The 23,547-nt window shown below is 45.2% G+C and overlaps 1 protein-coding gene and 1 non-coding gene across 3 annotated transcripts in view; both read left to right on the top strand.

Annotated features, from left to right (window-relative positions):
• Positions 1–4,425: 4,425 nt before the first annotated feature.
• CENPU (centromere protein U) overlaps positions 4,426–23,547 on the top strand; it is a 45,638-nt gene continuing 26,516 nt past the window's right edge. The window contains exons 1-4 of one of the 2 annotated variants that reach the window (XM_010835757.1): positions 4,439–4,489; positions 7,017–7,246; positions 7,515–7,563; positions 10,241–10,358. In XM_010835757.1, the coding sequence (XP_010834059.1) occupies positions 7,143–7,246; positions 7,515–7,563; positions 10,241–10,358 (271 nt within the window). In that variant the 5' untranslated portion in view covers positions 4,439–4,489; positions 7,017–7,142. Of the gene's footprint in view, positions 4,490–7,016; positions 7,247–7,514; positions 7,564–10,240; positions 10,359–23,547 lie in introns of both variants that reach the window. The other variant, XM_010835758.1, reaches the window with a different exon arrangement.
• Positions 20,886–20,957, top strand: TRNAC-GCA. Its single transcript has one exon. It is a non-coding gene; the product is annotated as a tRNA-Cys (tRNA).

Below are 23,547 nucleotides of genomic sequence, written 5' to 3'. Positions count from 1 at the left end.
ACTACTTTGTGCTCTTACCTACACCTCTGACTTTACAGGGGGCTGTCCCCCACCACCTCTTTCGGAGAAGGAGTTAACCTAGAGCTCCAGTTAATAATAATTCCTGAGCGTGATAAGAGTGTTTTAACCTACAAACTCCTCTGAAGGTTCTCTAGCCTGCCTGACAGGCTTGTCCAGCCACATGTGATTGCTCACAGCCTCCCAACCGTGAGAGGCACAAGATGCTTTAAACCCTCTAAAAACAGGTTCTTTAGAGAAGTTAGAAAACTATTAGTATAAGTATAATGGGCTAATTAGAAATTGTGTTGGTGAAGGGTTTTTCATTTGTTGAGCCAATGTTTGTTGCTAAGTCTCCATATCCCCTGCCCTTACACACATTAATGAATATATAGAATTAACCTTTGATATTAATCACGTTAGACCTTAGGCTAAGTAAATTCTTTCCTTAACTAAAATCCACTACACCCTCACCCTGTAGGAATGTAACTTTATTTGGGTGGCGTCTGTTTTGAGAATAATCAGCCCTGGAGAAATAAGTGTCCTGATTGACTGACCGCTGTCACAAGGAGAGGGTCGTAAATTGTCAGCAGGCTCCCCTGGCCAGAAGATGATGTAACACCCCTAAGACCTCTGTATACATTTGTGTGAAGCACCTGACTTTAATAAAAGTCAGGACTGCTGTCCCCACGTGACTTTTGTATAACATCTCAGTGTATAAAAACAGACTCTGGAAAATAAAGAATTGGGATCAGTTTCTCGAAATACTGGTCTCCCCATGTCGCTCTCTCTCTCACTCTGGTTGAGTCTCCATCTGGAGCGCGGAACCCACCATGCTTACTAATTATGCCTGGGTTTCTAAGATCCGACCGGGGAGGCCTCAGTGTCTCCTCTCCTTCAGGAGAACGGAAGGACGCCTGCGGCCTACGTAAGTGGTGCAAACTTCTTGTCTTGAAGTTTTATTGGTCTCCCGCGTAAACCAAGCTACTCAGCCTCTTTTCTCCACTGAATTTTCCTACTGAGCTATCCTCATCCTATTACTCTTTATATCTTTGATAAAATATTTAAATAAATAGGTCGCCGACGCCGTCCCCGCTTCGAATACCCTGGATCAGCCGGGGCAGGACCCCGGCAGTGAAGGGCACTTTTACATATTGCTGATGGGGGTGTAAATTATATAGTCAACAAAACAATGTGTAAAAATTGGCTGCTGCTGCTGCTGCTAAGTCACTTCAGCCATGTCCGACTCTGTGCAACCCCATAGACGGCAACCCACCAGGCCCCACCGTCCCTGGGATTCTCCAGGCAAGAACACTGGAGTGGCTTGCCATTTCCTTCTCCAGTGCGTGAAAGTGAAAAGTGAAAGTGAAGTCGCTCAGTCGTGTCCGACTCCTAGCGACCCCATGGACTGCAGCCTACCAGGCTCTTCCGTCCATGGGATTTAAAACCTAGCCAGACCTAATCCCAGGCCCCAGCCCTTGCCCTCGGCAATGGTTCACACCCTGAAGAGTGGTTCTCTCTGGATCCTAACCAATCCACCTCTTTGTCTCTCAATGAATTTTTGCAATGAGACATCAGAGCCTGAGTTTCATTAGTTTTGGCTGGGCTTGAGTCCCGGGAAAGAGCTGAAGGACAGGAAGAAAAAGCAGTGGGAAAAACGTGCCAAGGAATCCCCTCCATAGCCCACCGGAAAATTTGCTAAATATCTGACCGGTGCCCACAGTTTCATTGGTCTGATCTTTGGCACAGAGAAGAGAAAGGACGGAAGAACCCCCACCGGCTTGGGTAACAGCTACTGGGGCTCAGCAGATAGTGCCTTTGGGACATGCTGAGGAGTAGCCTCTCCAGACTCCCTCAGTTGTGCCCCTGCCGCCTGCCTGTTCGCGGGAGGTTCGAGGAAACAAGAAACGAGAGATTGTAAAGGTCCCTCCAGCCATAGGAGCGAGGACCTCTTACCTTAACCGGAGGTCTTCTGGAATCTGAGACTGGGCTGCGTGAGCTTTCTGCTGAGTTCGTTTTTCGCTGTCCCAGTTTCCAGCACGATGGGCCTTTCCCTGCTCTGGGTTTCTTCGCCTTCTGCTTCTAGCCCAGGAGCTTCGCTGAGCTGGGCTCCTGCTGTGCTTGGCCTCTTCTGCGCGGAGGTTCTTTCAGCCAGGTTAAACCCGAGTCACGGCACCATAGATGTCACGCGAGTGTATGTTCCTCGGTTCTTTGTCTCGTCACAACAAAGATTTGGAGCGACGGACATTAAAGCCCTCGGCGCGTCACAGCTCTCAGGTCTTGGACAAACCATGTTATAGTTCTTAGGCAAATCAGTGTTACAGCTTTATTTTATTTAGAAGATAGCAGGAGAGAGAGTGAGAGAGAGAGAGAGTGAAAATTGGCATTGTTATGTAAAGCTGAAAATGTCTTTATCCCTTGAAGCAATAATACTACTACTGAATCTATTCTTGTCTCTTAGGTTTTTGAGAGAGAGTAAAAATTGGCATTGTTATCTAAAGCTGAAAATGTCTTTATCCCTTGAGGCAATAATACTACTACTGAATCTATCCTTGTCTCTTAGGTTTTTGACTGCAATACACTTAGGTTTGGAGTAAGCGTTTTGCAGGAATGTTTAGTGTGGCATTTTTAGCAACAGCAAAGACTGAAAACAACTGATGTTTCCATACACAGAAGAATGGATTAGTAAAATGTGATATACTTAATACTTTCCAAAGACAATGAAAATGAATGAATGACAGCTGCCTGCATCAATGTGGATAAACCCCAAAATCAAAGCTTTGAGTAAGAAAGAGCACTTCCAAAATACATACTAAATATCATTTATATAAAGTTTAAAACATACAATAATTAATACATCATTTAGGGATGTATCAAGGTAGAAACGGAGAAGGTGATGGCACCCCACTCCAGTACTCTTGCCTGGAAAATACCGTGGACAAAGGAGCCTGGTAGGCTTGCAGTCCATGGGGTCGCTAAGAGTCGGGCATGACTGAGCGACTTCACCTTCACTTTTCACTTTCATGCATTGGAGAAGGAAATGGCAACCCACTCCAGTGTTCTTGCCTGGAGAATCCCAGGGATGGGGGAGCCTGGTGAGCTGCCGTCTATGGGGTCGCACAGAGTCGGACACGACTGAAGCTACTTAGCAGCAGCAGCAGCAGCAGCATGGTAGAAAAAACATGGAAATGAGAAACACAAAATCAGAACAGTGGTTATCCTTGGAAGGAAATGACTTATTAATTTCCTAATCCACTGGTGAGCACACGGATGCTCTTTTTTTGTTGTTGTTAAAGCTTTTAAGTTTCAACCATTTTCTTTCTTTCTTAATTTGTATTTATTTACTTATTTTAGTATTTTGGCTGTACTGTGAGGCATGCTGGATGGTTCTTCAACCAGGGATGGAGCCTGGGCCTCTGCATTGAAAGTGCTGAGTTCTAACCAGTAAGACACCAAGGAACTCCCAAGTGGCCATTTTTATTTGTATATTATATGTGCTATATTCTTGTGTATGCATGAAATGTAATTTTTTATTGTGGTTAAATGTACATGACAAAGCATTTTAGCATTTTAACCATTTTTAACTGTACAATCTAGTAGCCCTACTTAAGTGATTCACAGTTAGGCAGCCACCCACTATTATTCATTTCCAGAACTTTTTCATCATCCCAAACTGTGGTTTTGGCGTCACATCCAAGAAATCATAGCCAGATCCAATGTCATGAAGCCTTTACCCTGTGTTTTCTTCTACGAGTTTCAGCTCTTACAGTTAGGTCTTTGATCCATTTAAGTTCATTTTTATTTATGGTGTGATAAAAAGTCCAACATCATTCTTTTGCAGGATTATACGTTTTTTAAAGAGAAAGCAGAGAATCAGAGCATATTAGAAGGGGTCCTCCCCGTTTACGAATAAAAACACTGGGGTAGAAATAAAATAATAAGCCAAGCTCACACAGCTGATTCAGTACCAGCGGTACTGAAAGCCTAATCCTGTCAATTTTCAATGCACGACACCAGACAACTGCGCAGGCGCCTAAGCACCCGGCGAGAGGACACCGGGTTTGGATTCGCCCCTCGGCGGCGAGCTCGCGCTTAGGTAGCTTTACGGCAGTGGCTCCTCCCTTCCCCAACCCGGGGGCGGGCCCTGGCGGAAAACTTGCATGGCGGACGGGTAGGCAGAAAAACCAGGTAAGGATTTAGCGTCTCGAGGGGGCGGGGACCGTCAGCAACTAGTTGTAAGGCGTGGACTCCAGCTCTGTTCTCGCATATTCCAGGCTGCATTTTCTCTAGCGCTTTAGGATGGGGCGGAGCCCCGGCCCTCAGACTGACAGAGCCGGGAGGTGGGGCCGGGGACGGGTTGGGGGCGGGGCGTTTCTGCATGCTCGGCCCGGATTGGCCGCCGGGAGTAGCGCGAGGTTTGGCGGGAGTTTTTGCGTTGGCGCCGAGCGCTGCGGGCTGGAATGGATCGGCCACGGCCTGCGCGGCTGTCGCAGTAAGTTCTGCGGGCCGTCGTAGCGCCGCCGGGGTCCCCCCCCCTTTATTTTCCTCTTCCTCCGGGCTTGGGCTTCTCGAGCTCCCTGGCTCTGCCTCTGCGCACCGTGTCCGAGCGACTGACCGCCCGGGGCCTTTCTGTAAAGTGGGGTTAACGTCCCCACCGTGACAGAATTGCTGGGAGGTTGAAAGGCGTCCGCCTACAGCCGTGTCTGGCGCGGGGAGAGGCGTCGGCTAGCGTCCCCTTACTTTGTGCGGATGAACGTGCTCTAAAGTAGACGCCAGGTGTTCTGAAACTATCCCACGAATAGTAACTTAAGGAGTACCTACTACTTGCCAGAATTCACCTTCTAGCAAGAACACTAGCATTGACACTCGGGCTGGAGTCAGTATGCTTATTTTCAAGACCCTGCTTGTTTTTGTAACACAAACCACAGACTGTAAAGCTGAACTAAGTCGGCGGGGGAGCCCAGGCTGCCGCTTGTTATTTTTAAAGGGGGGGACTCCAGCCAGGATGGTTCAAGGTTTTTTTTTTTTAAGCTGAGAAGATATGCAGGTTAAAATACGTTGCCTATCTGCTCTCTAAAACGTTATTTTTCTCGGAGTCATTGCCAAGTGTTTCTGGAGGTGTTTGAAGCACATCCAGGGCTCTGCCTGGGCCTGGCTTGGAGGGGCCTTGGCAGGCCTGGGCTGGTCCTCAAGGCCGGAGGAGTCCCACCTGGGCGGTGCGAGGGCTGCTGGAGAAGGTGCAGTTTGTAGATGCAGCGTGAGGGTGCAGGAGAGCCAGTGTAGGGGACAGGCTGGAGCAGGACAAAGCAGGGTGGTGGAGTAAACAGACTAGGCTCCTGTGGCCAGCGGGTAGGACCAGACTCTCCCAGAGAGGATTGGGAAGGAATAAGATGCTTGAGACTCAGCTGACATAGTGGTGTCGGTGGTTTGGTCGCTAAGTCCTGTCCGAGTCTTGCAACCCCATGGACTGTAGCCCACCAGGCTCCTCTGTCCATGGGATTCTACAGACAAGAATACTGGAGTGGGTTGCCATTTCCTTTTCCGGGGGATCTTCCCAACCAGCAGTGGAACCTGGGTCTCCTGGGTTGCAGGCAGATTCTTTACCAGCTGATCTATGAAAGGTGAACTTTATTAGGTATGCCAGTAGGGGGTTTCTCTCTCCCTCCCCCGCCCCTCCCCACGTGGTACACACACATATAGCATTTTTGTCTTTGATCGAAACTCATGAAATTTGTTCATCCCTCCCCCGGAAACGCAGTAGTATGCCTACACCAAAATTTTTCCATGTGTTATCACAGAGGTTTCTATCTTTTGGTAACCTCACCTTCCTCCTAGCCTAAGGTGAGGAGGAAACTTGACCACATTGTTGAGCAAAGACAAGGCAGGAAAGAGTGGGTTAAGACCTTATATGATGTGCCTTCTAGTCCTGTTACTTGGCTGTGTGACCACTGATGTCAGTTAACTTTTCTGAACCCCAGAATCATAAAGGCTGTAAAACGAATACCTGCTCCATCTTCTTTTTTGGGTCTGAGAATCAAATAAAGGATTGTTTTTTTCAAATTGTGGTGTCTTGAGCAGCATTAGCAGCCCCGGGAGCTTGTTAACAATGCAGGGTCCATCAGGGGCCATCCCAGGTTTATTGAATCAGCCACTCTGGAGGTGGAGCCAAGCAGTCTTAACAGCTTTCCAGGTGATTCTGATTCCTGATGTTTGTGACCCACTCCTCAGTTTTCCAACTTTTTCTTTTTACTGTAATTCACAGTATTAATAGTTTACATCACAATGGATACACAAGTGTGCACGTATGATAAAACACAAGTTTTAAGAAATCTTAATTTTATGTCCCCTTGTATTTCCTTTAAAAAAAAAATGCTAGAACAAGAAGAAAATTTTTAAAGGAAACAACAGCAAAACAAATTTTAAAAAAAGCTGGGGAAAACCTTAAAGGACATGACAGGGCAATTGATAACATTTGGATATGGACTGTAAATTAGACAATGATGTCAGTGTTAAATTTCTTGCTTTGGAAATTGTGCTGTGACTACACAGGATAATGCCCTCTTAGAAAAGACACACGTGTGTCCCCAGGTTACCGTACACAGACACACAGGAAGCCGGTGAGACAAAATGAACAGTGGGTGAAGTGGGGTAAAGGCTGTACAGAAGGTTCTCAGACTCTTCTCAAAACTCGTTCAGACACTAAATGGACTTTGCTCTTTGCTAATGGGTGTGTGCAAGGTTCATTTGAAAGTGGAGGGTCTGTGCAGGGTGGTGCAGGATGTCCTGTTCCCTGGCACCACGCTGGAGCCCATAGGGTACTCAGCCCACAGTCACCAGCAGAGGTATTTCCCGTGTCGCTTATTTTCACTTATTCTTTGGGTCTCTGTTGTGACATCTGGTTTACTTAAGCTGATTAAAGATGCAACTTTATCCTTTCATCCTGATGCCCTCTGGAGGGATCCTGAAGGGGAGGGAAGAGGGCAGCTCTGGGTGTGGACTGACAGCAGATTTTATCATAGGCTTCCCTCCTTCCCAGCCACCTGCGGCTTTGGGCAAACATGCTTCTGGATGGAGGGATTCACTTCTACCTGGAGGACCGTTAAGGAGCTAAATGAGAACACCTGTGTGAGAGAGCCAGGCACGGGATGCATCGGGGTCCGGTGCTTAAGGAAGAGGCACCTCTAGCACATTTCTGCAGGATGCCAGCCTTGGCTGTTGATGTGACTTCAGGGACACGGGTGATGGCAGGGTTAGTTCTCTGTGCCCTGAGGGCAGAGCTATGTTATTTATATGTGGGTAGTATGATTTGGCCTATAAATTATTTATGTGTGAGAGATGTGGCTTCTGCTTTCCAAAGGGTTTGCCATTACCTGAATTTCATCGCGTGCACATTGTTAGTGCAACTAACAAGGAGAGTAACTTGGAAAGAAAATACTTGGACTCCATCGCCAGTTCTAGTGTTTCCCCAGTTATTTTAAAGTATTTCCTAACTTGTGTGTGTGTTTGCTCTTTCCTAGTGCGAGATTTTCGAAGAACCATTCAGGCAGAACACATTCCATGAAAGATGTAAGTTATCATTATATATTTTAATATAATGCTCGTAATTGAAAATGCAAAATAACATTTTGTGGGAGACTCAGTATTCCGTCGACTTGGTAAGCTCTATTTTCTTGTAGTGGAAAAGTATATTCATTTTCCTTGTGTTCGTTCCAGTACAAGTGAGAGAACATTAACATTTTAAATCTTTTTTCTGGGCCTAGGTTTCATTTTCATTTGGATAATTGGCATCGTTTGAAAATTGTGCAGTGTTCTGTATTTTGCTTTTTTCACTCGTAGCCATTTCTCCATGTTAATAGTTTTCCACAGTTATGGTCTCATCATCTTCCATGTAGTTTTACTCACATGGTATTTTTACTGTAGGCTGGGGTGAGCCTTAGAAATAAATGTGTGAAGGCAGGGGCATTTCTTTAATACTCTCAGCTCACTTCATGTGCTTTTCCAGCAGCTTGTTGAGTTGGCCTCAGAGATTCACATGAAACGCCTTAGGCAGTGTCTGCTTGGGGGTGCCCAGCCCTTGGGGGTTCTCCCTGCTCTGTGCCCCGCCCCTGATTCTCTCTCTTGGGGGGGTGTCTCCCCCTGCTTCCCTAGGCCCCTGGCTTTGGAGGGGGCCCTTTTCTCCCCTGGGAAGTCCTGGGGTCCCTCTGCAGCCCCACCGCAGCCCGCCCGTTCTTTGGATGGGTTTCTCCAGCTTCCTGTCCTCTTCTTGGGAAGGCAGCTGCCGTACATGGCTGGGGGCCTTTTTGCTCAGGGAGGCCAGAGGATCCGTCAGCTCTCCTTCAATGTTCCTTCTAACCCCAAACACCCCTTGGGTGGTTTTGCACTGAGGGTCTGTGAGTGCTAGTTTTTGTTTGGAGTCTTACTCTATCTCCAGAATTTCCACTAATTTTTTTGTCTGTTAATGGCTCCCTCCACATTGTCCAGAGCTACTGAATGTAGCTTTCTATGTGTTGTAGTCTTTCATGAGGATGTAGGGGGCAATCTTCATGGAGCTTATTAGTATATTGCCCTGTAAGTCTCTTTCCTGCAGTCAGGAGTTTTACCCCTGTGTATCCTCAAAGCTGAGGAAGGCTTTCTTACCTCTCCTTGCTGTTCTTTGGAACTCTGCATTCAGATGAGTATATCTTTCCTTTTCTCCTTTGCCTCTAGCTTCTCTTCTTTTCACAGCTATCTGTAAGGCCTCCTCAGACAACCATTTTGCCTTTTTGCATTTCTTTTTCTTGGGGGTGGTCTTGATCATTGACTCCTGTACAGTGTTATGAACTTTCGTCCATAGTTCTTCAGGCACTCTTATCAGATGTAATCCCGTGACTCTATTTGTCACTTTCACTATATAATCGTAAGGGATTTGATTTTAGTCATTCCTAAATAGTCTAGTGGTTTTCCCTACTTTCTTCAATTTAAGTCTGAATTTTACAATAAGGAGTTCAATCAATCTAATTTCGATATTGACCATCTGGTGATGTCCATGTGTAGAGTCATCTCCCGTGTTGTTGGAAGAAGGAGTTTGCTATGACCAGTGCGTCCTCTTGGCAAAACTCTGTTAGCCTTTGCCCTGCTTCGTTTTGTACTCCAAGGCCAAACTTGCCTGTTACTCCAGGTATCTCTTGACTTCCTACTTTTGCATTCCAGTTCCCTATGATGAAAAGGACATCTTTTTTGGATTTTAGTTCTAGAAAGCCTTGTAGGTCTTCAAAGAACCATCCAACTTCAGCTTCTTCAGCATTAGTGGTTGGGGCATAGACTTGGATTACTGTCATATTGAATGGTCTGCCTTGGAAATGTCGTTTTTGAGATTGCATCCAAGTACTGCATTTCAGACTCTCTTGTTGACTCTGAGGGCTATTCCATTTCTTCTAAGGGGGTCTTGCCCACAGTAGTAGATATGATGGTCATCTGAATTAAATTCACCCATTCCAGTCCCTTTTAGTTCACTGATTGCTAAAATGTGGATGTTCACTCTTGCCATCTCCTGTTTGTCCACTTCCAATTTACCTTGGTTCATGGACCTAAAAACATCTGGGAACTTTGGGCTAAGTGGCTATTTCTGGGGAGCAAGCCCCTGGCGGCTTAGGAGTGGCCGGCTGTGGCCCTATGAGCTAAGGATGGTTTTTACATTTTTAAATGACTGAAGTAAAATCAAAGAAGACTATCTCACGGCATGTGAAAACATGAAGTTCAGATTTCAGGATCCATAAGGCTGAATTGCAGCACGACTGTGCTTTTTCTGCACGGCCCCGTCTGCTTCCACACCACGACGGCTGAGCTGCCGCGGAGCCTCATGGTCCACGGTCTTGGGTACAAGGGACCCTTGAACAACACAGGTTTGAGCTGGGAGGATCCACTCTACCTGCACTGTTCTCAGTAGTAGGTTCTACACTATCCACAGGTGGTTGAAACCCCCACAGGTGGAACCTCGAATAAGGAAGCCAGCTGCCGGGGTCATACGGGGATTTTCTACCGTGTAGAGGCTGGGCACCCCAGCCCCTGCGTTGTTCAGTGGTCAACTGTATTTACTCCCTGGTTCTTTCTAGAAAAGTTCCCCAACCCCGCCTTAGATCCCCAAGAGTGCGAAGACTCGCTCCGTAGGCACCGGTGACAGCAGCAGCGTCCTTGCCATGCAGATCGGCTTTGTGATGTTCTTGTTATGGCCAATCCAGTGACTTTGAACTTCATTCACTTTCAGAAAGCTGGCCGGAAGCACAGGCCTCTGGATGTATTTGATTTTCCTGATCATTCTCAGCTCTCAAGCCTCAGCAGGCTGGGTGAAAACGAGAAAGATGAAGAATCCTATGAAACCTTTGGTTAGTATTTTTAATCTATATTTTGAAAACTTTAAAGTATTTTGAGCAACAGCATTTAGGCTAATTACTAATAAAAATGTAGAAATGCCTTCACATACAAAAGCAAGGTGGTCCACACATGAATACAGTGTTCTGGGGAGTATTTGATAATTTGAATTAATTTTTCTCACTTCTGGGTACCCCGAAACTAAAAAAGTGGGGCTCTCCTGCTAGCACTGGTCAGCAAGCCAGACATATGTTGGGCTCCTGTTATATGACTTTGTAACGAGGGATGTAGACTAATATTTCTCACTTCATACCTCCAGTAGTCACGTGGAAATGGGCTTTAGTTTAGGGAGGAGCAGAAGGATATTCTTCCTTTTCTTAGACACAGGAAGGCGGAGGACGCTGCAGGAGAGCTTCACGCATGGGCCCAGAGTGTCTGGGAGACAGCCGCCGCCACTGGCGGGCCAGGGAACGGTGTGTGACCTGCCCGGGCGGGCCTGCTCTGTCCGTCATTGGCCATTCCAGAGGCCAGAGGTGATAGAGAAGGGCTGGTATGCCCACATCTAGAACAGCTGCTGCTGCTGCCGCCAAGTCGATTCAGTCGTGTCCGACTCTGTGCGACCCCATAGACCGCAGCCCACCAGGCTCCCCCGTCCCTGGGATTCTCCAGGCAAGAACACTGGAGTGGGTTGCCATTTCCTTCTCCAATGCATGAAAGTGAAAACTGAAAGTGAAGTTGCTCAGTCGTGTCCGACTCTTAGCGACCCCATGGACTGCAGCCTAACAGGCTCCTCCATCCATGGGATTTTCCAGGCAAGAGTACTGGAGTGGGGTGCCATTGCCTTCTCCTAACACACACACAAAAAGAAATTGAATTTATTCTAAATGAGGTGGGAAACTTGAATCAAAGTAGGGGTAAAATAAAACCTGTTTAATTTATGAATCTCATATATTAATTTACATTTTTTTCTTGAGTTGTTATATGCAAGCATACAGCATATGTTGTAGGAGTAAGTTTCAAGGGAATTTTGACAACATAAACCTTCTCACATACTTTTTATTTGGTGTCTAGTATTTTGAGTCTTAATTTTTGTTAATAAGGGAAATTATTGTACTTCTGGCATGATGAAAAGTAATCATTACCAGAACATCTTTTATAGTGACCTGTAAAATGTTTTAATTTCTTACCTAAAAGAAATCTAAATGTAAAAGGTCTGAATCTAAAAGAAATCATAATTTTAAAAATTGAGATGTAATTCACATGCCGTACAATTCACCGTTTTAAAGTGTACGGTTCAGTTCAATTTTAGTTTAGTCACAAGATGGTATAGCCATCACTGTTTTCTATTTCAAGACGTTTTAATCATCCCAGAAAGAAACTCCACGTCCACTAGTAATTTCTCTGGAGCCCTTTGGCAACCATGAACCTGTTTCTTGTCTCCGTGAATCTGTCTGTTCTGAACATTTAAATAGCTTCTTACACGAGGTATGTGGTCATTTGTGACTGGCTTCTTTTATTTAGGGTAGTAGTTTTAAGGTTCATCTACATGGTAGTAAATATCAGTATTTTATTCCTAAAAATTCTTACAGGTCAATAATCCATGGTTTGGATAGGCCTCATTTTCTTTTTTTTCAAAATTTATTTTTAATTAAAAAAAATTTTTACACAGTTTTAAGGCTTGCTTTCCATTTACAGTTACTATAAAATCTTGGCTGTATTCTCAGTGTTGTACAGGACATCTGAGCCCAGTCACACCCAGTGGTCTGCACCTCTCATCCTCTCCTGTACTGCCCTTCTCTCCCCTCCCCACTGGTGACCACTGGTTTTTTCTCTGTATCTGGGAGTCTGCTGCTTTTCGTTATATTCACTAGTTTGTTGTATTTTTGCGTTTCACACATAAGTGATATCACACAGTATCTGTCTTTCTCGTCTGACTGACTTCTCTTAGCATTCTGCCCAGGAAGTTACTAGAAAACACTCACCTAGGTGTCACCTCCCAGATGCAGAAGAAGAATGTTGCCACCAGGATGGAAGCACTCTTCCCTCTTTCTGGATGTAAAGTGACCCCTATCATCTTTCTAACATTTTGTTTCAGTTTTGCCTGTTTTTGAACTTTATATAAATGCTCTCATACATTATATATTCTCTTGTCTGGCTCTTTTGCTCACTTATTTCCTTTTGTGAAATCATCTAAACAGCTCTGAAAAGTAAAAGCGAAAGTTGCTCAGTCCTGTCCCACTTTTTGGGACCCCATGGACTACACGGTCCATGGAATTCTCCAGGCCAGAACACTGGAGTGGGTAGCCTCTTGTCCAGGGGATCTTCCCAACCCAGGGATTGAACCCAGGTCTCCCACATCGCAGGCGGATTCTTTACCAGCTGAACTACAAGGGAAGCCTATGAATACTGGAGTGGGTAGCCTAACCCTTCTCCAGCGGATCTTCCCGACCCAAGAATCGAACCAGGGTCTCTTGCGTTGCAGGTGGATTCTTTGACAACTACCTACCAGGGAAGCCCCTAAACAGCTATAGATAGTGGTGGTTTGTTCATTTCCATTGGTGTGAGTTGCTACATTGTATGATGATGCCACACATTAGTCATGCAAACTAATCTTGAAAATAATTGTTTTTTGGTTTTGTGGAACAACACTGTGATGATCATTCCTGTATGTTTCTTTATTTTTTTTAAATTTATTTTTAATTGGATTGTAATTGCTTTACAATGTAGTGTTAGTTTCTGCTGTAATACCTGTTTGTTTTTCTGACTTCCTTCACAGGGTCTAGGTTCATCCACCTCGCTTGTAACTGACTCAAATTCGTTGCTTTTGATGGTTGAATAATACTGTGTTGTGTATATATACCACACCTTCTTTATCCACTCATCTGTCAGTGGACATCTAGGTTGCTTTCTTGTCCTGTCCATTGTAAATAGTGCTGCAGTGAACATTGGTGTACATGTGGCCTTCTGAATTATGGTTTTCTCAGTATATATGCCCAGAAGTAGGATTACTGGGTCATATGGTAGATTTTTCTTTGTTTTTAAGGAAATCTACATACCATTCTCCAGAGTCCCTGTATCAATTTACAGTCCCATCAGCAGTGTAGGATTGTTTCATTTTCTCCACATCCTCTCCAGCATGTATTCTTTGTAGATTTTTTGATGGTGGCCACTCTGACCAGCATGAAGTGATGTTGTTCAGTTGCTCAGTCGTGTCCAACTCTTTGTGACCCTGTAGACTGCAGCATGCCAGGCTTCCCTGTCCTTCACCATCTCCCAGAGCTTGCTCAAACTCAAGTCCATTGAGTCAGTGATGCCATCCAACCATCTCATCCTCTGTCGTCCCCTTCTCCTCCTTCCTTCAATCTTTCCCATCATCAGGGTCTTTCTCCTCCTTCCTTCAATCTTTCCCATCATCAGGGTCTTTTCCAATGAGTCTGCTCTTAGCATCAGGTGGCCAAAGTACTGGAGCTTCTTTAGCTTCCTTCCAATGAATATTTAGGGTTGATTTCCTTTAGAATTGAATGGTTTGATCTCCTTGCAGTCCACGGGACTCTCAAGACACCACAGTTCAAAAGCATCAGTTCTTCAGGGCTCAGCCTTCTTTATGGTCAAGCTCTCACATCCATACATGAGTTCTGGAAAAACCATAACTTTGGAGACATTTGTCTGCAAAGTGATATCTCTGCTTTTTAATATGCTTTCTAGGTTGGTCATAGCTTTTCTTCCAAGGAGCAGGTGTCTTTTAATTTCATGGCTGCAGTCACCATCTGCAGTGATTTTGGAGCCTAAGAAAATAGTCTGTCCCTGTTTCCATTGTTTACCCATCTATTTGCCATGAAGTGATGGGACCAGATGCCATTATCTTAGTTTTTGAATGCTGAGTTTTAAGCCAGCTTTTTCACTCTCTTTCACCTTTATCAGTGGCTCTTTAGTTCCTCTTTGCTTTTTGCCATTAGGGTGGTGTCATCTGCATATCTGAAATTATTGATATTTCTCCCAGCAGTCTTGATTCCAGCTTGTGCTTCATCCAGCCTGTCACTTTGCATGACGTACTCTGCATATAAGTTAAATAAGTAGGGTGATAATATACAGCCTTGATGTACTCCTTTCCCAGCTTTGAACCAGTTCATTATTCCATGTCCGGTTCTAACTGTTGCTTCTTGATCTGTATACAGGTTTCTCAGGAAACAGGTAAGGTGGTCTGGTATTCCCATCTCTTTAATATTTTTCCACAGTTGTGATCCACACATTCAAAAGCATTGTCATAGTCTATGAAGCGGAAGTAGATGTTTTTCTGGAATTCCCTTGTTTTTTCTTTGATCCAGCGAATATTGGCAATTTGATCTCTGGCTCCTCTGCCTTTTCTAAATCCAGCTTGTACACCTGGAAGTTCTCGGTTCATGTATTGTTGAAGCCTAGCTTGAAGGATTTTGAGCATTACTTTGCTAGCGGGTGAAATGAGCCCTGTTGTGCTGCAGTTTGAACATTCTTTGGCATTGCCCTTCTTTGGGCTCAGATCATGAACTCCTTATTGCCAAATTCAGACTTAAAGAAAGTAAGGAAAACCACTAGGCCATTCAGGTATGACCTAAGTCAAATCCCTTATGATTATACAGTGGAAGTGACAAATAGATTCAAGGGATTAGATCTGATAGAAAGAATGCCTGAAGATCTATGGGTGAAAGTTCATAACACTGTACAGGAGGCCATGACCAAAACCGTCCCCAAGAAAAAGAAACACAGCAAGGCAAAATGGTTGTCTGAGAAGTCTTCACAAATAGCTGAGAAAAGAGAAGTGAAAGGCAAAGGATAAAAGGAAAGATATACCCATCTGAATGGAGAGTTCCAAAAAATAGCAGGGAAATATAAGAAAGCCTTCTTAAGTGAACAATGCAAAGAAATAGAGGAAAACAATAGAATGGGTAAGACTAAAGATCTCTTCAAGTAAATTGGAGATACCAAGGGAATATTTCATGCAAAGATGGGCACGATAAAGGACAGAAATGGCATGGACCTAACAGAAGCAGAAGATACTGAGAATAGGTGGCAAGAATACACAGAGGAACTGTACAGAAAAGGTCTTAATGAAACCACAATGGTGTGATCACTCATCTAGAGACATACATCCTGGAGTGTGAATTCAAATGGACCTTAGGAAGCATCACTATGAACAAAGCTAGTGGAGGTGATGGAATTCCAGCTGAGCTATTTCAAATCCTAAAAGATGATGCTATAAAAGTGCTGCACTCAATATGCCAGCAAATTTAGGCCACAGTACTGGAAAGGGTCAGTTTTCATTCCAGTCCAGAAGGAAATGCCAAAGACTGTTCAAACTATCGCACAATTGCGCTCAACTGTACCCTTTGTCCCCCCTTGGTTTTGTTGCCAGGTCTCTTTGGAAATTGAGTATCTTGAGTAGTGGTAGAAGGGGCAAGGGCTGGGAACAATGCCATTTCTGTTACGGGCATCAGAGCTGCTTTCTTTGCATCCCAATCTGCCCAGTTGCTTCCTTGGATAATTTGAGAAATTCCCTTTGATGCTTGTGGCAGTGAATGACTGCTACGTATTTTGGTTTTTGAGCTGCTTCTATCAAATGCAAAGTCTCAGCCTCATACTTTATAGAGGAATTTCTTGTATTTGAAAGTTCTTTCTTTTTTTTTTCCTGATAGCTCCACTAGCATGTAAAGCATGAGCCTGTGTATATATTTATAATTTATCCTTTCTCTAGGGTTAAGGCTCAGGTGAGAGCTGTCGGTTCAGTCTTCTGGGCTGGAGTGTAGGCCAGGAAAGGTTTTGCTTCTTGGACACTCAGCACTCACGGTAGTGTCCCCTGCCCTCCTGACTCCGTCCTTAATAAAGCTGCTGCTGGCAGGAAACCATTCGTCCTTGGTTTCCTGTAGCTTGGTCTCTTAGATTAGGCCTACAGGAATAAACCTGGTCAAGGGTTCTGAGGCAAGAGTCTGCTAGCTGTGGGCTCTCATCAGGCTTAAGCATAGCCAAGTTGAGGGTATGGAAAGTTTTGTAGGTTAGTTCTCATGATTTAAGGATCACAGTGTGGTATTAGTAAGACGGCCTTCAGTTAGCCAGTAGTGACCTGTACTCTCCTGAATCCCTTGTACTTGATGACGGGACTGGACTGCTGCTGCTGTCCAAAAGTAATCTTGTTAGCTTCTTCCACTAATCGATGGCGGCTACTGCCTGGAGACAGCCAGGCCAACCTTGGGCCATGAGATCTAGCTGTTTGGAAAAATGCCCAATAGGCTCAGAATCTTCTCCAGCTTCTGTATAAGAACCCCAGAGCAGTACCGTGCTTTTCAGCCACATACAGGATGAATGGCGCTTTCAGATTGGAGTGACCGGGAGCAGGGGCTCTGGTGAGGGTCTGGTTGTATAATCATGTGAAGCCTTTTCTTATTCCTCATTCTAAAGTAATGGTTCTATAACTGAGCATTAGTCACTTGATACAGAGGCTTAGCCATTGGCCCAAATTTTGGAATCCAAACTCTACAAAATCCTATCATGTGCAAAAAGGTAGAGATGTGTCTTTTTTTTTTTAATTTATTTTTAATTGAAGGATAATTGCTTTACAGAATTGTGTTGGTTTCTGCCAAACATTATCAATCAAACATAGGTATACATATGTCCCCTCACTTTTGAACCTCCCTCCCATCTCTCTCCCCATCCCACCCCTCTAGGTTGATACAGAGCCCCTATTTGAGTTTCCTGAGCCATACAGCAAATTCCCATAGGCTATCTGTTTTACAAATGGTGATGTTAAGTTTCCATGTTGCTCTCTCCATATATCTCACCTTCTCCTTCCCCCTCACCCCGTGTCTATAAGTCTGTGCTCTGTATCTGTTTCTCCATTGCTGCCCTGCAAATAATTTCATCAGTACCATCTTCTAGATTCCATATATATATGTTAGTGTACAGTATTTGTTTTTCTCTTTCTGACTTACTTTACTTTGTATAATAGGCTCTAGGTTCAGCCACCTCATTAGAACTGACTCAGATGTGTTCCTTTTTATGGCTGAGTAATATTCCATTGTGAAATATTACTTTCCAAATTTCTCCTTTCCATTGTGAAAGGAGAGTGAAAAAGCTGGCTTAAAACTCAGCATTCAGAAAACTTAGATCGTGGCATCCAGTCCCATCACATATGGCAAATAGATGGGGAAACAATGACAGACTTTATTTTCTGGGGCTCCAAAATCACTGCAGATGGTGACTGCAGCCATGAAATTAAAAGACGCTTGTTCCTTGGAAGAAAAGCTATCACAAACCTAGACAGTGTATTGAAAAGCAGAGATATTACTTTTCCGACAAAGGTCCATCTAGTGAAAGCTATGGTTTTTCCAGTAGTCATGTATCGATGTGAAAGTTGGACCATAGAGAAAGCTGAGTGTCGAAGAATTGATGCTTTTAAACTGTAGTGTTGGAGAAGACTTGTGAGAGTCCCTTGGACTACAAGGAGATGCAACCAGTCCATCCTAAAGGAAATTAGTCCTGAATATTCATTGGAAGGACTGATGCTGAAGCTGAAACTCCAGTACTTTGGCCACCTGATGCGAAGAACTTACTCATTAGCAAAGACCCTGATTCTGGGAAAGTTTGAAGGCAGGAGGAGAAGGGGACAACAGAGGATGAGATGGTTGGATGGCTTTACCAACTCAATGGACATGAGTTTGAGCAAGCTCTGGGAGTTGGTGAAGGACAGGGAAGCCTGGTGTGCTGCAATCCATGGGGTTGCAAAGAATTGGACACGACTGAGGGACTGAACTGAATATTCCATTGTGTATACTGCTGTGGCTGCTGGTTAGTCTCTTCAGTCATGTCCAACTCTATGGACTGAAACCTGCCAGGCTCCTCTGTCCATGGGATTCTCTAGGCAAGAATGCTAGAGTGGGTTGCCATGCCCTCCTCCAGGGGATCTTCCTGACTAAGGGATCAAACCTGCGTCTCCTGCATTGCAGGCTGATTCTTTACTGTTGAGCCAGCAGCTATAGCCTTTTATCCATTCATCTGTCCATGGACATCTATGTTGCTTCCATGTTCTAGCTATTGTGAATGGTGCTGCAGTGAACATTGGGGTACACGTGTCTTTTTCAACTTTGGTTTCCTCAGTAACAGAGATGTTTAGTCGTTGTGTTCAACTCTTTTGAGACCTGGTAGGCTGCAGCTTGCCAGGCTTCTCTGCCCTGGAGAGTTCCCAGGCAAAAATTTCAGAGTGGGTTACCATTTCCCTCTCCATGGGATCTTCCTGACTAATCAATTAAACTCATGTCTGCTGCATTGCAGGCAGATCTTTGCAGTACTTAGGTCCAAATATAGCTTGTTTTCTATATGGAGATAATTGTCTATTCCTGGGGTTTATAGTATATACTAGATATTTAATTCATTGCTTGGGGATTTGTCATGCTTTTGAGAGGCTCTGTAGCCCCAGGGACATCATGGCTTTGATCTAAGTGGTGCTTTGATCTGAGAGCCCCACGGGGAGGTGCATATTAATATGTCGTGTGAACCGTAGAACAGCCCGTTCTTTTACGTGTGTCTCCCATGGTTACGTCCTTAGGGCCTGGGAGATCAAGTGTGGGCTGTCCTGAAACCCCTGAGACAATACTGTCCAAGTGTACTATTGCTGTTTGGCCTACTGCTGCTGCTAAGTTGCTTCAGTAGTGTCCGACTCTGTGCGACCCCATAGGCGGAAGCCCACCAGGCTCCCCCGTCCCCGGGATTCTCCAGGCAAGAACTACTGGAGTGGGGTGCCATTGCCTTCTCCGTATTTGGCCTGAGTGGAAGTCAAACAGTTGTGAGGGGGGATAGGCTTGGATGCAAGAAAAGGGATCTTGAGGTTGAGCTCAGTAAACCATTTAGCATCCTCAGGAATTGGGCTAATGTTTTATAAGTATTGGCCACAGTGGGTGAATAGGGCCCAGAGCATCATTTCCTGCTCTGAGGTCTTGTACCACTCTACTTTCCCCAGTTGGTTTAATTACTGGAAAATAGGAGTATTGCATAGAGACTGACATGGCACCGACAGGCCATATAAGAATTTATGGATGAGGAGTTGTAAACCTTTCTTTGTTTCTAGTTTCATGGGATATTGTCTCTTGTTAGGGACAGTGGCTTCTGGCCTAAGGCTGATTCTTTCAGATTGGGCATTGAGGGCCCTCCTGGGTACGCATTGTTCCCAAAATGCAGGTTCACTCCTTGTAGAATATGGCTGGGAATAGGACCTTGCTCTTTTCATTGGCCTCCTGTAGTCAGAGTCAAAATATGGGGCTGTTCGAGGTATCCTAATTGTTAACTGCTCCCAGGAGAACCCAGAAGGTCCCCTCTCTGTTAGTACACTGAGGGACAACCAGAAAGGCAGGTGACATCAGACACTTCAGATTGGCCCGGGAGAAGCCCAGTGAGGTAATGGATGAGAGACTTGCCATCAACAGCAGTCACTGGGCAGCTTTTGGAGGAAAGAGGCCCCGCTTGAAAAATCAGGAAGAAGTAAGTGGCTCAGGTATCAATTAAAAATCCATCCTCTTACCTGTCATGTCAGGAACTACCCAGAGCCCCTCGATGCAGATAGACATCTCAGAGCGAGCCCCCTGAATCCCCCCATCAGTTTAGCTTGAGCCCTGGCCTGTCTTCCTCATGTTGGGCCCTCTCTCCTACTCAGCTTGAACTCCATTATTAAATACCCAAAGGCCACCTCTAGGAGCTGGGTCATCAGGGTTTGTTGCGTAATTGTACCTTCTGGAGTTTCTGTGTAGTATCAAGGGCAGACTGACTGATCATATGTTGTCATAGCTGGGATTTGCCCTTGGGGTTGGAGAGTTCAATGTTAATCAGTTTTCCAGAAGCCTCCACAAGTGGTCCCTGAAAGAAGGCTGGGTTTTCTTTTTCTTCTTGGGTCACTCCTTGAACCCTTTCATAGTTAATTGCATTTTTGATAGGTTTTTTTCATCCCTTCAAATAACACAATGGATCACGTGTTTCATGGCTTCTTTCCCATCCCTGGATTCACAATACCAGTGGGGCTCCTGACTTTGGACCGCGTCTCCATCCATAACAAAATGTTCGGGTTGGTCAAGCTGGTACTATGCCACTGGACTGCTGCCCACATGCTCTGCTTTTCCTCAGGTCCAGAGCAAGTATTCTAGTAGGACTGTTTGGACATCCTCCCAGTCAAAGGCCAGAGTTAGGGCCTGAAACCCTGCAACAAACTGACTGTTGTCTTCAGTATTACCGGCCCAGTCTTAGCATTGGACTAAATCAGTTCAAGAGGATGGCGCGTGTTCTCGGACTGTCCCTTCACTGCTTGTCACTTCCCTTCAAAAGCATATTTTCTCTGATCCTGGTTGATAGGAAGTCCACTGTGAGTTTACCCTAGGGGCAGTCAGTCTCCCTTCAGGGGTGATGAAGGGTGTATGGGACATAGGAACGTGGAGTTTGGGATTGGTCATAGGGATCTGGAAACTTGGTGGCTCTGGGGAAGCAGAGGAGCCTTTGTTTCACCTCTGAAAATTGGAGAAGGTTAAAGGGGATCCCTGGTAGCTTAGAGGTTAAAGCGTCTGCCTGCAATGCAGAAGGCCCGGGTTCAATCCCTGGGTTGGGAAGATCCCCTGGAGAAGGGAATGGCAACCCACTCCAGTATGCCTGCCTGGAGAATCCCATGGACAGAGGAGTCTGGAGGGCTATAGTCCATGGTGTTGCAAAGAGTTGGCTACAACTGAGCGACTAACACTACTACTACTGAGTATGCGTTGCAGATGTGTTTCTTATGGCTTAGAAGAGGATCCTGCCATGTTAAGTAACCTGCAACCAAGAGCGATTCTAGAATTGAAGTCCAGAGTCCTGGAGACAGTCCTTTGGAGGTTTTTGTAGGAGGGAAGTTGGAGTGTCTTCTGAATTCCTTTCTCATCTTATGGGATTTTGAGAGTCTCTGCTCCCTTTCATTCGTAACCTGACATCTCTGGTCAACCCAGGCCCTCCAGTGAGGGGCGCCTGTAGGGGCCATTTGAAGCAGTGCAGTGTGTTGGCCGGACTCCACTTGGGGATCTGTTGTCCATGAAGCTCTGTCCTGTGACAGTTTTCCCTGTGTTGGAGTGTACTCCTTGATGGGGAGCATCTGTAAAACCTAGGATCTGGGCTGCTTGCAAGTGGCCAGCCCGGTAGTTAGCCTGTCACTGTGTGAGTGCTGGCAAGTGGAGGAGTGAAGGACGTCCTGGAGGTGCAGAGTGAACTCCTGGGGGACTTGCAGGGCCTCTCCGATGGAAATTGAGGTTGGATGCAGTGGAAAAGGCCATGGGTGTTAGACAGGGAGGGCCTGGAGGTGGGAGTATTCCCACAGGGGGTTGTTTGGACCTGGAGTAAGGTGAGAGACTAGACAGCAGAAGAACGCAGACCCTTTCTTCTGTCTGTTGGATGGCTTCAGGAAAATCGGGAGAGGGTAATGATTCTATCTGATGCAGGCAACATTGAATTTAGACAATGTTTCCCACGTAATTTAACATACCAAATGAACCCAGTTAGTTTAGGATCTTTCTTTGGGGTGCTCCAGGGACCCTTTGAAGCACCCCAAAGTATCTTTAGGTCAAAAGAACTTTAGTTCAATTTTGATATTTGGGGAGTCTGTCAAAAATCTCAAAGTTTTTTTTTTTTTTTTTTAATGGTGTTTAATTTTATTTTTGGCGGTGCTGGGTCTTTGTTGCTGCGGCAGGCTTTCTCTGCTTGCAGCGGGCAGGGGCTCCTCTCATTGCCGTGTGTGGACTTCTCATTGTGGTGCCTCCCCTCATTTCGGAGCACGGGCTCTGAGAGCGTGGCTCAGTGGTTGTGGCTCCTGGGCTCTGGAGCACAGGCTCAGCACTGTGGCGCGCGGACTAGTTGCTCCATGGCACGTGGGATCCTCCCCAACCAGGATCGGGGATGGGACTGGGATCCCCTGCGTTGCAGGCTGTTGCTTTTCCACTGAGCCACCAGGGAAGCCTCTCAAAAAGTTTTAAAACACCCAGATAGAATCATAGAGTCAAACAATGACTTGTTGAGCTTAGGTGAAAAAATTCTTCAAAAATAAATACTGATCCCTTAAGGGCATAGGAACTCACATGATCTGATATCAAAAGGCGTATTCCAGCAAAACCTCGTTCCCTTATGAGAGAAAAACCAAATCCAGTCTCACATCAACCTATTCTTAATAAAATGTGTTTATCTCATTTAATCCAACTTGAGAAAATTTTGACCACATACAAAATTCCTTTATCAGTGTTCCTCTTTTACAAGCATTCACTACTTTCTGTAGCCATATTTTGTCCCGTATTCTTTCCCCATTCAGAAATAGCCAGTTCCAGGGCAAAGGCACCTTTTCCCCTTTCAACAATATGCATTTCCATTTCTCATACCGTCTTTTCTGAAAACACACATCCTGTTTTCCTTAAGCAGCCATGAACTGTCTTCTATGTTAGCATTCCATAGGTTGGTGAAGGACATCTCAAGGTGGCACAAAACATCTTTAGTTTTTCTCTCACAAGAAGACAAAAGTTGGTAAATTTGGGCCTGTGTATAAATTAATATTCCCAATATTTTATCTTATTTGAAAAGGCCTGGATTTTCAATGAATTCCTGTCGTTGAACTTAATTTAGTTTCAATTTTCCAAAATTTGCAGAGTGTTTTAAACAAATGTTCAAAACATAATTATTGCTATCAGATCAGATCAGTCTCTTAGTCGTGTCTGACTCTTTGCCACCCCATGAGTCGCAGCATGCCAGGCCTCCCTGTCCATCACCAACTCCCGGAGTTCACTCAAACTCATGTCCATCAAGTCGGTGATGCCATCCAGACATCTCATCCTCTGTCGTCCCCTTCTCCTCCTGCCCCCAATCCCTCCCAGCGTCAGAGTCTTTTCCACTGAGTCAACTCTTCGCATGAGGTGGCCAAAGTACTGGAGTTTCAGCTTCAGCATCATTCCTTCCAAAGAACACCCAGGGCTGATCTCTTTCAGAATGGACTGGTTGGATCTCCTTGCAGTCCAAGGGACTCTCAAGAGTCTTCTCCAACACCACAGTTCAAAAGCATCAATTCTTCAGCGCTCAGCTTTCTTCACAGTCCAACTCTCACATCCATATATGACCACAGGAAAAACCATAGCCTTGACTAGACGGACCTTTGTTGGCAACGTAATGTCTCTGCTTTTGAATATGCTATCTAGG

The sequence above is a fragment of the Bison bison genome, unplaced genomic scaffold (assembly GCF_000754665.1).
Source record: "Bison bison bison isolate TAMUID 2011002044 unplaced genomic scaffold, Bison_UMD1.0 scf7180017864050, whole genome shotgun sequence".
Taxonomy (NCBI): domain Eukaryota; kingdom Metazoa; phylum Chordata; class Mammalia; order Artiodactyla; family Bovidae; genus Bison; species Bison bison.
The sequence above is the reverse complement of the archived record's forward strand: the minus strand, read 5'-3'. Positions and strand labels throughout refer to the sequence as shown.